At 38.5% G+C, this 15,574-nt stretch overlaps 1 protein-coding gene across 22 annotated transcripts in view; it reads right to left on the reverse strand.

The window, feature by feature from the left end:
- RBFOX1 (RNA binding fox-1 homolog 1) overlaps positions 1 to 15,574 on the reverse strand; it is a 1,522,779-nt gene that overhangs the window by 143,839 nt on the left and 1,363,366 nt on the right. For all 22 annotated transcript variants that reach the window (XM_034784116.1, XM_034784117.1, XM_034784125.1 and 19 more), the window contains one exon: positions 1,769 to 1,912. In XM_034784116.1, the coding sequence (XP_034640007.1) occupies positions 1,769 to 1,912 (144 nt within the window). The remainder of the gene's footprint in view (positions 1 to 1,768; positions 1,913 to 15,574) is intronic.

The following is a 15,574-nucleotide window of genomic DNA, read 5'->3' on the forward strand; positions in this document are numbered from 1 at the left end:
AAATACATCCATGACAAGAAAGATAGAGTTCCTTTTATCGTTTTAACTTTTTAGAAAAATCAGCACACTCTTGTTATCCTTTGCCTTACCCCCCCGGTTACATTTATCCTCCAAGTAACAAATGTGTTAACTGCTATTGTTAGCTTATAAGCAGACAATTGTCTAATGTTTAAACTATAATTGGTGTATATATAAAGTTGGGTGAAGTTGGAAAAACAAAACCCAAACTAGTAAACAAGCCTGCTCTCCTCAACTCATGCGCCTAAAAAGAAATCATGTTCATAACAGGATCAAGGTGCAAAGGATGGTTTCAATATCAGGCTTCATTTCAGAAACTTCACTAGAATTCGCAATGATAGGAATTTGAATTTCCCATCAGTTTAGAAACTCAGATTTCTCTGCACTGTCCAGGCTGATTTAACAATGAACAACTGAAAAACTGAATTTGCTGTTTTTTTTAGGAATCTTTTTGTCTCAGCTTGCAAGTGAGAGGCTTAATGCAGCTATAGCTCCAATAGTGTTACTGTTACCAAGCTGTATGGAAGCTGGGGAATTCCTGCCATCTTCCAATTTGAAAGTAAGATTTATTTGAGTTTTCTGAATTCTAAAAACTTGGAATGAAAAACACAAATTAACATTAGTTTGTTTACAGTTGGATTTTAACACCCACAAAACAACTCTTGTATTTTGTGCATTTAGAAACAGAATCCACCTGTTTTCTGAGTTGTTTTATTTAAATTTAATTTTAACTGATTAACATACATTTATCCTAGGGAGTTCTCATATGTCATCGGATGCTTTACAATTTTGTGCTCTGAAATGTATGGCATCAGATACACCGTTGTATTTGGTGGGGGGAGAGTTGCTAGGGCAATTCCGATATGTTTATGTGAAAATATCCCTTTTTCACCACTATCATGTCAGGATTCAATTCTTAGTACATATTTAAGTAGATACTACTTCTGTTCCATTAGACTGTTAAAAAACAAACAAACTAGAAGATAAATTAATTAAAATATATAATGAATTTAAGTCAATTACTTGACATATTTTGTTCCTTTTTGTCTTTTAATGGGACTCTGTTATTAAGTGGGACTCTATCCTATATTAAATAAAACTCATACACAATGTAAATATGTGTGTGTGTGTGTGTATTATATTTTCATACCCACATAAAATAACTGCAGGTTCAAAATGTAGTACAATATCCTGCTCCAGCATAAGGGTATCTGTGAGTTATTTAAGTTTATTTAGATGATATGAATAGGTGCAAAAAAAGGCAGGTCCAGTACTGGAGTATCATCTGGCCATGTACAATTCTTTCTGAAAGGAGGCTAATAATAATGCAGTTGTTAGGCCAAGTAATGCCTATTTTTTACTGCTATGCTTTTAAAGATCCACAACCACTGGTGTGGAATTCAAGGTGAACAGAAGACTTCACAAGAGAGTATGTAAGTGTGTAATAAGTTAAGCCAGTATTAATTACTTGCTTTCTTAGAGTACGAACAGATATGATATTCTGGAGATCTACCATCACATTATAGCTCTGTAGAGTACATATAGTAATGTTTCTCCTTACAAGTAGTTTAAGCAAGTCAGGCAATTAGTCATGAGTAATGGGGGCGGGGGAAGAGAAAGGGTCTTATAATGGAAAGCATTATGTAATCTTAACTTTAGGTATTGCTGCTAGCTCCACCTATAATGTAAAGGTAATGCTTCTTTTAAAATGTGACAATAATAAGCATGCAAACAAAAATATAGTACTTACCCCAAACATTTGTCTGAGATCTGGATCTCGAAATCTGAAGGGTATATTTGAGACATGCAGCCGTTTCGGCTGTGATTTGTTTTCTGTGTTTTCAGAGGATTGTGTCTGTTGCTGGCCGTCAGTCTGTGCTGCATCATCTGTCTGCTAAAAGAATTAAAGCAAAATAAAGTAAAACATGCTCTAAGTATCGCTCTAGTTTTAGATATAAAAATAGTGGTGGGTTTAACTCTCAGGCAAGACACACAAGTGAAAAGGAAAGAAGGAATCATTCAAACAATAATGTAAAAGAAAATCCGAAGTTAGAGATGTGAAATATCTGTTAATTCACCTAGTCCATTGTTACATCTATTTCAACAACATAGAACTTGGAAAGGAACAAGCAGTATGGGGAAGAAGAATGTAAACAATTATGTTACATTTTTAAATGTTTTTAAATAAATTAAGAATAAATATTTATCTCTGAATTAAAACATTGTGGAAACACCTTTAGCCTCCATCACTGTTTTCCGAAGGAAATTGAAGCATCATGGCCAGAAAACAGCCTAGCAGTAATAGCACTTTATGAACCAGAGTAGAACTTGGACCTTCATGCAGAGGCCAATAAGGACTTTCACTCAACTCCAAGAGGGAGGAAACACATCACGCCATACTTGACATTTCATAGGCAGTTAATGGGCTTTGAAGGGTAACTTTATCTAGAGGAACAGCCACCATTACTGAAAAGGCCTTGAATGTTCAAGGGACTAGAAGTACTATTGGAGGCAATGTACCAAGTTTCAATAATGTCCAAGATAAAGATGAAACCCAGAAATTAACTTTTGAAGAGTTTCACATAGGACCAAGAACATGTAGTGTTCATCAATGGCATTTCTATGGGAATTCTGTACTGCAGTTTTTAAATGAGATCTTACATTTGGATTACATCACAGTTGAAGTTTGCTTCAGTTTAAAAAACCTAATTGGGAATTACAAAAAATATTATTAAAACACATTGAATTATTAATAGCATATCAGTCATCTGAAAATTAAAATTTATCATCTTTAGTCAAACAATACTTGGGAGAAATCTCTGTGCATTTCTTTGATGACAACATAGAGGGCCTAATTAATCACTCTGTAACATACGTATATGCACAAGTAGGAGCATTTATGAATGTGTGTGTAAGTTAGAAGCTTAATTTTTATATACATATAGATTCACACAAGAACACAAGGTTAGAAAAGGGAAGAGGAAACAGAATGCAGCAGGAGAAAAATGGAAGGATGCAAATAGAAAAACCTTTAATTTCCCCTTCTCTTTCACTTCCTTTCCTGTCACATGCCTCTTCTATATGTTCCCTTTGCTAGTTTTTCAGTTGTCTTCTACTGTTGCTGTTTAACTACTATTTCTCACGTATACACTTTTTTTAAATATTAAAAAATATCCCACTTCCAGCTAGCAACACCAAACTCATCTCTCATAGCTTGAGTGTCAGCAGGCTGTATTTCATTGGCTGAAATTTTAACTGTGATGGACAATAGATTTTAATAGTGAGAAAAGCAAACGTATCATGCTGTTTAACCAATAGGTTAAATAGGCTGTAACAGGGCAATCTGCCCCTTTAAGGGCCAGAGGACTTAGGACCAGCCAGCCCTGTTTGCAAGCAGAGCACCTTTAAGAACGTGTTTGGGTTCAGTAGAAGGGATTATAACAGGGGTCAGGTGATTCCTATAAAGCGCTGAAAGAGCTCAGCTGGAGCTACAGGAAGCAGAGTGGTGAGAGACATGAAGAAAGGCCTCTGGGTCCCTACAACCTACTTTGGTCAAGGCATAGCTTGTTTCAGTGTTACGTTGTGAGTTTTTGTTTGAAGACTAAACTGTGACCTGAAGTAAAGGCCTGAATAGACACTCTGCGTGGCATTTAATCTTTCCTAGGCTGGGGAAACAAGCGAACAGGCCTACACAGGTACTCAGATAGCATGATTAGAAGGGAGGTAAAAGAACCTGAATAGAATAGAATAGAATAGAATGTACAATTACGTTGAGGTTTGCAAGTAACAGAGTTACTTTTAATTTCATAATGCTCACCATCACCACATTCTTCTTAACTGCCTTCAACTCTTAAACTAAGTGTAAATAAAATCTCCAAATTCATCTCCTTGTATTTTCTCTACTTCTGTACAAAAGAAAAACCTTCCAGAAAATAACCAGACAGGAAGACAGAGGCATATTGTGTGCAATTTTTCTTTTTTAAAGTCTCGCAATACCCTCAGAATATATGCAAAAATAAAAAAGACTCTGCAAGGCTGCACCCTACACCTGCATGGAGCCCCACTGAGCTCAAGTGTATGCAGTCACTTCTGGCGCTGTGCCCTAAATGGACATGACAGACAATGAGCTGGATAGAGGAAGTATTGTTAACTGAGGCACAGAGAGATCAAGTGAATCTCTCTCAGGGTATGCGCAGTGTGCCCAGCCATTTGATAGCATCATCATCAGCCAGGTAAAGAGCCAGTAGCCTGCTGTCAAAGTAAGTCAGTGGGCCCTCGTCAAGCATATGTGGCAGTCTGAAGTTGACCGCATCTACATTGTGGGTCATTAGAGAAACCCCATTTGAAGAGATTAGCCGCACAATTGCCCTGTCATGTCCAAAACCAGTTCTGGGATGACCACAGGTGTCTTGGCAAGTCAGAACCTGGTGGGCAGATGTTTGGGTTGGTGACGAGAGAGTGATTAACGACTGTCATCACTGACCATTTGTTATGCCAAGCAGATTCCACCATCATGTCCTGTGGTGGCGTAAGTGACCATAAAGGGCGTCTAGAAGACAGGCAAACTGGCAAGATAGTTGAAGAGGTCTGAGTACAGAAGCAAGTTGCTCTTCTCATGGATAATGGCCAGGAGCAGGATGGAGGCCCCCACATGGCGAAGATGGGGTCGTGCTATGTTACTAAGTATTGGCAGCAATGGCAACAGAGTTGCATGTAAAGTCCCGGTTACAATGCACATAGCTTTGTTAAGCTCTACATCGACCAGCCTCGCGTGAGATGAGCAACACCAGACAGAAGCACAGTATTCTGCTGTTGAATAGTAGAGGGTAAGTGCTGATGATCTAAGTGTCCGGATGCTTGCACTCCAGGTTGAGCCACCCAGTTTTCTGAGCAAGTTGTTCCGAGAGCTAACTTTGGCCGCTGTCTTCTTCAAGTGGTTGCGGTATATGAATGACCTATCCAACGTCATGCTGAAGTAAACCGGGTGTGGGTTATGCTGCAAGTGTTGGCCATTTAAGAAAATATTTAACTCATGGCTTGCGTTTGCATTATGCAGATGAAATACACTAGAAACCATCTTACAAAAGCTTGGCTGCAGGTGCCATCAACTACCGTAGTCTGCCATGAACTTTGTATCGTTGTTCAGGGCCTTGTCAATTTCTGAGGACTGAGCTTGATAGCTGCAGCAGATGTCGGCATAGATAAATTTGCATGAGCGTGCTGCTGTCAAATCGTTGATGTACACATTGAACAGTATTGGTGAAAGAACTGAATCTTGAGGAAGACTATTAATCTGACACTTCCAGGAACTGCAGGGGTCGCCCATGTGTCCTCAGAGGCACCTGTTTTGGAGAAAAAGCTCTACTACTTCGACCACCCAACGGAGGGCAACTCAAGAGGGTTTACACAGTAGGACTCTGTTCCAAACTGTCATAAGTGGTGGTCAAATCTATTAAGACAGCTCCTGTCTTTAGATTTTGTTGAAAATAATTTTTGACAAATGTGGCCAAGACTTAAACTCAGGCACTATGTCCTTTCCTAAACTCTGCGTGGTCAACCTGAAAGACATCGTCAAACTCCAGAGTAATTTGTTGGAGGATCAAGCACTCAAATACCTTAAAACATATTGACAGCAAGGATATTGGGTAGTAACTCACCATGCTATGGGGGTCCTTGTCTGGCTTGAGAATGGCAATTATCTTATACCAAGAAGCAAAGCATTAAGTCTGTACAGCACACCCTGACTGCCTTCATACCATCTGGGAATAAGAAGTCACCTCTTGGGAATGTCTCTCAGAGAAGGTGGGTGAGAAGATCTCCTGCTGTCAAGCAAGGTGGAGATGGAATATATCCAGGTCTTTTTTCTGCTGATGGCCTATAGTCCCATCACTACCACTAGGCAGCATCAACCAGTCCTAGATTTTGCATCTGCCAGTCACAAGCCACCTTGTGTGTGTCAAATCATTAGCCTACGTCAGCAAAGATGGTTGATGCTGGCCCTTCCAAGGGGCCCATACTAAATGTGCTTCAGGAAGGGGTGTGAAGCAGCTGTTATTGAAAAGTATTTTGTCCCTTTTGGAATTTTATCTATTAATTGAATAAACTAACCTTTGTTTTGGTTTTTTTTTAAAGCTATGTTTTTAATGTAACAAATCTGTTGGGATAGTAAAAAGTAAACCTGTCTATAATAGTAATCGCATCATTCAATTCTTGTATATTATGTTTGTATTTATAGTACTACCTGGGACTTCGGCCGGCCCGGGACTCCTCCAGCCAAGGGGGGGAGCTCCAGGCTGCAGCTGGCTTGGGGCTCCTCCGGGATGTGGGAGGGCATCTCGGGGCTCCGGATGTGGGGAGGGGGAAGAAGGGGCAGAGCTGGGGACTAGCCTCCCCAAAGGGGAGCTCCCACCCACTGCCCATGCCTTTGGTAGTATAGAGAAAAATACATTGACATAACTAAAGATTCCAATGACCCAAAAGTCTGGAGCTGAACACTACTGCACTTGCTGGGAGTATGGTCAGACCCAATCTTTATGTATCAAGCTCATCTTTTGTGTAAATAGTTCAGCTAGCCTTAATTTCATTTCACAGTAAGACAGCATCTGAAGCCAATGCATTATTTCCAGGGCTCTGCTCATTTTTCTATAGAATTATCAGTGAAAAATGACAGATTGATTCATTTATTTAATTTTTGTGAATTTTCAACACCTGGATGTTATTTTGATTATTTTCTTTTTATAGCAATTAATATCACCATATAGTGGAATCACTATTGGAAAGCAAAGTGGTACAATGATGACAGGACTATAAAACATCATTAAATAGCCTAAAGTATTCCCTTGCTATTTTTAAGGTTTGAATTTATCATTAGATTTGGAAGGGATGTAACTTTTATGAATGACCGCACCACATCTTTAATTGGGGAGGGGAATTTTTTTGGCTGGCTGAATGAAGGGAACAGCGATTTATGGCTTGAGGGGGTAGTGGGTCGGGGAAGAAATCAAACTGCTGCAGAAGGGTCAAGATGGGTACCAGATGGATGGAAGGGTTTAAAAGGGGCAGCCCCATGTGGTGAAGCTCCCTTTTACATGGAGCAGTTGGTTAAAGGAACAAAAGGGGGAGTTGGGGCTCCTCTGAGTGGTATGGCAGAGAGCCAACCCCCCCCCCCTTTCTTATAGCCCACCTTAACCCTCCTATGAAGGGGGGTGGATGATAGGGTCCCAGTAATGGACTGGCTGGGGGACTTGGATGGAAAAAGAGGGGGGAGCTGGCAGAAGCCCTTGGGTAATTATTGAATGGTTAGCTGCACTGTACACTTTTATCTGCCGGGTATTCTCAGACATTGAATAATAAAGATGTGGCCTGTTTAAAGCCATATCAAATGTCTTCTGTCCTGCTTTTGGTATAGCCGGACAAACACCTTGAATTCTACAGAACCCTACAGTGTGATTTATAACTAACACAGACAGAATGCACATGATATGTATATGACATCTTAAAGTAAAAGCAGTTTTTAAACTGATAAACCATGAAGTCACTGATTAATGTTTTTTCGGCCTGAAAGCAGGTGCTGAGGACCCCCAATTCCATCTAAAGTCAATGGGAGCTATAGGTGCTCAGCATCTTTGAAAATCAGGCCCTTAGTTTAAGGACTGGCTTTCTTCTACATGTCAGTTATTACTATATTAGGTTAATTTCCAGCTCTGAGGATCAAGAAGCCATTTGTCATCTCCACCAAAAGGTCACGTCTGCTCATTTGCTGCATGACTTTTTTCTGGTTCCAGTGAGATTGCATTTCTAATTTAAAAATCTTGATAAACAATTACATATTTTAGAAGGTTATTGATAGCTATTGCCTGGACCCAGCTACAATATGACTACAACAACATGCTTCTAATTATGAAGTGACTTGTATAAACCCTTATTAGCATGTAAACCACTTACTAGATATTTTTAATAAACAATCCCAAGAATTCAACAACATCCTTATGCCATAAATGTTAAAAATAAGCTGCTAGAACTTTAATGTTTTAAAGATGGCAAATTGCATTCACAAGTACTTTAATATAGAATTGTGATACTCTATTTTCCATAATCATTTCTAACTCTATCAAAAAGTCTGAGTTACACAACTTTAATCTTGGTAAAATTTGATTTAGGTATTGATGAATTTGGAGAGAAACTTTATGCAGGGCATGCATACATCTTCACAAAGAAATGTGTCTTCATATGTCAAATTTAATTTATCATTCTTAGCTAACTTATATCCCCTCTCCTTCTCAAACCTCAATCCTATGGTATTTTTGCTCTTTGATAGGTCACCTTTCTCTAGGCCTCTCCCCGACCTTATCCACTATATTATTTTTAAAAAATAGAAGTGTGCCTGACTGTTTGCTGCCCATAAAGTATGGGGAACAAGAAAATATAAGCAGCACCATAAACAAGGAAATACCTGTACCTTATACTCACTAAAAAAGCTAAAGCTATATAACAAAAGATGCTTCTCAAATGACACGATTAAAGAGACATAGGCTACACTAGCAATATTTTTCATAAATATAAGCATCAGATCATATTAATAGTTTTATTATTATAGGCCTAGCTTAACATAAGTAAGTTGCCTCATTTCTTAGTGGGCATAATTGGGAAGGTGCATGGAAGATTAAGTTGTAAATAGGGGCTTGACAAACAATATACTGAGTCAGGATTTCTGTGCTACCTCAGATAAGCAGCAACACCCTGATGCTAAGAACTATAGACCTGGAATGTAAAGATCAGGTTCTATGTAAACAGCACACGGACAGAACATGCTGTATCAGGATATGTTCCTGCAAAGTAGCCAAGCCAATTAAAAAAGGTGTGATTTAATATATAGCAAACGCAACATAATGTTTAAATATAAAGTACTTCTGGGGGAATTCTGCACCAAAAAAATAAAAATTAAGTGCATGATATTTTAAAATTCTGCACATTTTATTTGTCAAAATAACACAATATAATCACTCTTCCGTTATCGGCCCTGGGCTCCCACTGCCTGTGCCAAACATGGGTGGAAGTGCTGAAGGGAAATCACAAATTCTGCGTGAAAAAGATTAAATTATGCGGGGAATATTAATTCTGTGCAAATTCTGCATTGGCACAGAATTCCAGCAGGAGTAAAAAAGGAAGAGGTTATCTGTGTAACTTTGAATGTGTGATATGCCCTGTACTCACCCGCTATGCTTCAGTCTGATCAACTCAGCATAGCTTTGCTGTATGCCAAATAAAGGAACCTGAGTGATGAAATTCAGAGTTGAAGTGAGTGTTTTGGATCACAGTATGAAGCATTCTCACAGAACGGAACAAGGTGTTCTGGGTAAGTTGAGTGGAAAAGGTCTCAGAGAGAGAATCCCAACAATTACTCTGATAAAAAAAATGAATGATCAACAAATTTAAATGTAAATTGTGGCAATATGTTAATGACAATAACAGATATCTTTGGAATAATTTACGACAATAGGATACTAAAACCATATGGCATCTGATACAAAGAGAGCCTCTTTGAAAAATCTGACATAACTCTTTGCAAGGATTCAGTAATATATTGCATACTAGCTCAAAAGGGGAAAGTAAAATGACACACACAACAGAAAGACAATATTAACCTTCATTTTACTGTTGAAGTTAAAATGAGATGCATCCATTAAAAAAAAAATCTATCACCTTCCTTTGGCTTGCTAAATGCCTTGGATATTTGTACATATTTTGCAGGAACTTATTTTCATTGATCTTCCTCCTCTTCTCCCTTCAATACACTATTCCACAGGGCTATCCCGCCCCGCCAGTTTTGGTCAAATCACACACACCCCAAGGGAGTTGCATTTATACAGTATTCAAATGCTTTAAGTAATATAACAGATTTAAAACTTCATTTTTTAAAAAAATACAGAATATATAAATATGGGACAAAATTCTGCTCTCATATACACTGGTGTAAACCCAGAGTAACTATTTTCTTCAATCACTTTTCAGGACGGTTATAAACAAGAGTAGAATCTGGCCCATGGCACTTTTATAAGTAAACCTGCATTGACAGAATATGCTTTAGAATAACTAGATATTTGTTATATGATATTTTATATCTATATATTTGGTATATGAGCTGAAAATACCATTCTGTGTTTTGTAAGGAAGTTCTTTTTCCTTTTCCAAAATATTATTCCATAAATTTAGTGCATTTAACCCAGTTCTAGAAATGGAAATATTTTTTTATCCAGTGTTAAGATTTTCTCCTGTTATGGAGCACTCCAAAAGATGAGAGAGACATCCAGGATTGGATGGCCATTCATTCATTTATGAGCCTCTCCACTGAGGCTGCAAAGTAATGAACAATTGTGATGTAGTCACCTGTTCAAACAAAAAATTGAGACCACATCATTACACATAAGCCATGTGACGTGACCAAATTCAGATCAGTGACCTCAAAGTAAAAAGATGTGAATTTCATTAGCAATTTCTTGGGCCACCTAGCCCCACACTATAGTCAAGTTCTTAAAATCAATTAAAAACACATTAAGTTTATTTTGTAAAGATTACATCAGGGTCATTCCAATTATCACCAAGCTATTTTAACTGAGAGGCAGCTAAATACAATGAAAAGTAGGGAAGTGAAATAAGGTAACTGCTGGTTCTATTATAGGTTTCTTGGCACTAATCATTTAATTGGGGTGACCAGATGTCCCAATTTTATAGGGACAGTCCCAATATTTGGGGCTTTGTCTTATATAGGCGCCTATTACCCGCCTCCCCCACCTCCTGTCCCGATTTTTCACACTTGCTGTCTGGTCACCCTACATTTAATTGACTAAATATTTGACACAAATTAATATATTCCAGAAAACCAGTGAGCCATGTCTGTGTTCACGAATATAAATTCCCCACGAAGTATTAACTCTGGGCCAAATTGCAACCTATTCTGCACACATGCACCAGGTAACCCACATTGTGGGGGTAAGAGCAGCCTCTGAAAAGTCTCTTCTCCAGCTTCCTTACAGATGGACCAGGAGTGGGCTGATCCTTGATCACATACCCAATGTGAATGGCAGCAGAGCCAAGTCAGTGTGCTGGGGGACATCACTGCACCACTATAAAACAGCATTAAGATATGAGCCCCAATACCATGTGACATTTACCAGTAGGCAAATTGTGACTCAATGTCCCAATCTACTTTCAAGATGCTCCTGGGGCAACACAACATTGCAGTGTCTCTTACATGGTACTTGTGGCAAAGCACTATTTAGCCCAATGAAGTGAAATGGCACCACATGTTCAATGTGCTAACGTTACTGCCACAGAGAATAATTTGCATCCTAAATCCAAACTGCAGGTTTTACAAGAGAATAAGCCATATCTTCCTCTTTAGCTTTCCCATGTGCCACATGAATTTTCTGCTTTTTAACCACTGTCATTACAATAGATAATTGCATTCACAATTAAAACACATTTCAATTTGATAACTCATGGCCCAATCCCAAAGTCCTTATTCAGACTAGGTATGGGTTTGGCCCATTATAAATATACTACACATCAACAAGGCTATAAAACAGTACAAGAATCAGTAGGGTGTAGAATCAGGAACCTGGAGTCTGCATAAATGGCTACATGGTACCCTTAAGAGTGTTAGTGTGCACACATAGATGCACCAGTCCAGTGGGATCTTCCAGGGGATCTGTACCTAACATGTTCACAATTATTCCAGTAGCTATGGGCAGCAAGTGCCAAAATGGCACCCTCCTAATATTGTTTTACCCCACACCCACATTTTCCTCTTTTGGTGGTATTCACAGCTAGTTTTGACATTAGCATTAAGCAGTCCTTGCTTTTCTTGAGCACAAGGACTACAATTGTGTTTGGTCTCTTGCTGGGGCACAAAGAAGGATGAAAAGGAAATTCTTTGTGCCCTCCTCCACCAATTAGTGAAGACACAAACTGGGCCATAATAATTCTGACACTGGAATGCTGAGTGGCCATTTTAAGTTCTATTTTTCCTTTTCTTTTACTTCATTATATTATGCATGCCCTACTAATCTCTCTCTTTCAATTGCAATTATTTTGCAATTATTTCACTGCAAGATACCCCTGGTGCTCTATACAATCCTCAGTCATCAGATATTGTATGTTGGTTGTCTGTTCACCAATGTGGAATAAGTGATGGCCTGAGTCTAGCTTTATCAGGCAAGTATCCCCGTCCCAATTGGCATCTTTCCGAAGAAGCCTAGTAGGGGTACCTACATACCTGCACTACCTTTAATCTAGATAGCCTGCTAAAAGTAGCAGTAAGGATGTGGCAGCAGTACAAGCAAGTATGTTCTCAAGGTGGTGAAGCAGGTTTCTGCACTGACGGCCACACTTCTGTGTCCTCACACTAGCTATATTAAAGGTAGTGGGACTACATCTACACAAGCTGCAAATCAGACTCATGGCTACAGTGTACTGGACAAGGTTAGCAAGAGGCAAGCTTGCAAAGCCTCTGCCCATGCTCTGACTGATCTATAGATTAAAAACAACAGCAACAACTCCTCACTCTCAAGTAGTGTCAGTCTGGCACTTTTTGCAATATTACACACACACCACACACACACACACACACACACACAAATAAATTTAGGGGGAGAACAGCCTGAATTGCTATATGTTCTACCTTGAATCACCAATAAAAACATTAGTAGAAAAAAGGCACAAAGGAAAGAAATGGGTTTTTTCCTCCTAAATCTTCGGTAAATTTAGTACTATGTTGTGTGTCTGTCCATATGTGTGCGTATGCATGTATACGTAAAAAGTTATTAATGGTTATAAATAAGTAGTACACTTTTGAGAAGCCACCTGTTTCTTTCCGCTACACCAATCAAGTTATTTCTTAGAGAAAAGTTCGTGAATGTCTTCTAGACATTATTTGATTAAGTTGACAATATTATGTGAGCAATGGTTCAGTACCCACTGTGCTGTACTTTTGACCAAATAGATTTGTGTAATGAACACTCGCTCTGTCTCTTCTCTGAGCTTGAATAGGGCTCGTGATTTAACCAGTAATGCTGGAAGCCAAGTGAATTTACAGCCCCCACAGTCATTCTCTCTCAACCTGGAAAGAATAGCAGCAGCAGTACATGAGCAAGCATAATTCAATACATTGTGCTATAAGTGCAGAAAATAATATCACAGAGCTCTGCAATATACCTATTGGATTTGATTTGTAAACCTGATAAAAAAGCAATCGAGAAAGTTCAGGGCAATATATATATATCAGCAAAAATGTAACCTTATTGAATGTGTACAAAGAACTGAAAAAAATCATGCATACTAAATCAACTTCATACTTTTCTTAAATAATATTGCACATTCTCCATTTAGAAAGAAGCTAGATTGTGAAAAGTTATTTTCCATTAAAAAATGAGCCAGAGAATAATTTAAACCAGAGTTTGGTGCTTTCTTAAAATACTGTTTTCAAAATGCACTGCCAACTGTGAATCAACAAATGCAAACATGCTTGTCGCTTTCCTGGTTTGTTCTGCAGATAGATTGATTAATAAATCATGTCAATTTTGATAAAGTTAATATCTTTGATAGCCCTGAAATGTGTTGCCAAGATGCATCATAAGAGGATGGATATATTTTTATATGTCTATATTATATCCCTTTGGTTCAGAAAATTGATAAGCATTTTCCATTAAAGTAGAGGCTTGGAGTTGTTGATGGTTGTGTGGTGTGTGTATTTGTTTCTAAACAAAGTTTATGAAATCCTCTTTTCTTTCATAAAATACGGTTCTAAAGCTTCAATGTTCTCAGTCTATTCGTAGGTGGTGAACATTTTTCAAATCAGTTTAAAGGGAATAACTGGCTTTATTATAACAGAAAAATATTTTCATTTCTTACAATGAAATGTATGCCACTTTACCACCACATCACAGGACACCTTAAGATTTTATTTTGGAAAAAAAAAATGTATTCTTATCTGAGCTTATGTGACAACTGCCATCTTGGTAGACATACTGGGGACTGAACAATGAACATCCAGGCCAAAAAGCATGAACTACTATAGCTTGAGCTAAAGATTCAAGGCTCTGTAGACAGGGGATTCACTGTAAATGAGTAAATTCAACAGTTTTTATTATGTTGACGCTGTGATTAAGAGTCTACCATCATTTATATGACTACGTGCTCAGTCTGTGTATATATAGTTTTAATAGAGGTAACATATAGTGGACTGAAGACAAGACTAGGAACTGAAAACATCTGGAGTGAAACACTGGTCCTATTGCATTCAATGGTGACATTCCCAATGACTTCGGGGGACCAGAATTACACCCCTGAGTTCTATACTCTGGACAAATTACTTAAACTCATAGTACCTCAGTGTCCTAGTCTGTCAAAGTAGTGTAATTTTGCTTTAGTTTCCTTTACATAAAACATTTAACTGAACTACTAAATGAAACAAGATGGGTGAGGTACTATCTTTTATTTTTCAACTTCACCTACAGGAGTTGGTCCAATAATAGATACTACCTCATCACCTTGTCTAATATCCTTGGACCAATAAGGCTACAACAGCACTGCAAATTATTAAGTGAAAACACTCTTGGGTCCATGACAAAAAAAAAAAAGTCTTTATCTCTTAGGGGGGTTCTGTCCAGAACAACAAGAAACCACCAAGTAAGAGAAGACATTCTTCCATCCACAAGATCATATTGTCCCTATTCTAGAGCATTACAAAGTCAAAATGGCTGCTGTGTAAATTATGACTAAGAGCAGTTCTTCCTTCCTTTCCTTCCTATTGGCAAAGGATTCGTTAATTGTTCAGTTATCTCTATTGCCCATATTATTATTGATATATGAACCATGTTTCAGGGGCAATATATATGACGAGTATACTCTGTCATAAGCAGTTTTTAGCCCTTGATTTTTGTTTTAGTTCTATAGAAACTTTTCTTCTCTCTTCTCTTTTTATATTTGCACTACCTGAGATCCGTTTTCAAAAAGCTATTAGTGCATGGCACGCCAGCAGAAACCAGATGCTTCTGGTTTATCCTAGAGCCACATGATATTGTTCCTCCCAGCTTGTATGGGTGCATTTTAGTGATCCCAGGAGATGTTAAAGCATTAGGAAAAATGGGTATTCGTAAGACTGAAGCCAGCCTGCCCTGACCTTCCATATAGACAAAAGAAGATTCTTCACAGGAAAGAAGATGAAGCCTCAGTCATGTCATGAGGCAGAAGCAAGTGCTGAATGCAGAGTGGGACCTCAGATACGGAATTAAGAAACAGGTTGGAATGAGTGTTCCTCCCTATAACTCTGGTTCAAAGCCCACTGAAATCAATGAAAAAAATCCTATTGTTTTCAATACGCTTTGGATCAGGCCCAGGAAGCCCAGCCTTCTTTCCCAACAGTCACTGATGGTGGAATGGCTCTTGCCCCTATTGCAGCTCCCCTAGCTCTCCCAAGTGGTTCTCATTCAGGGTCCACATTCTTAGAATGGGAAGAAAAGGGAATGATTTTCAAGGAGTGGGGTCCAATGGACGGATG

Source organism: Trachemys scripta, chromosome 10 (genome assembly GCF_013100865.1).
Source record: "Trachemys scripta elegans isolate TJP31775 chromosome 10, CAS_Tse_1.0, whole genome shotgun sequence".
In the NCBI taxonomy this organism is placed as follows: Eukaryota; Metazoa; Chordata; order Testudines; family Emydidae; genus Trachemys; species Trachemys scripta.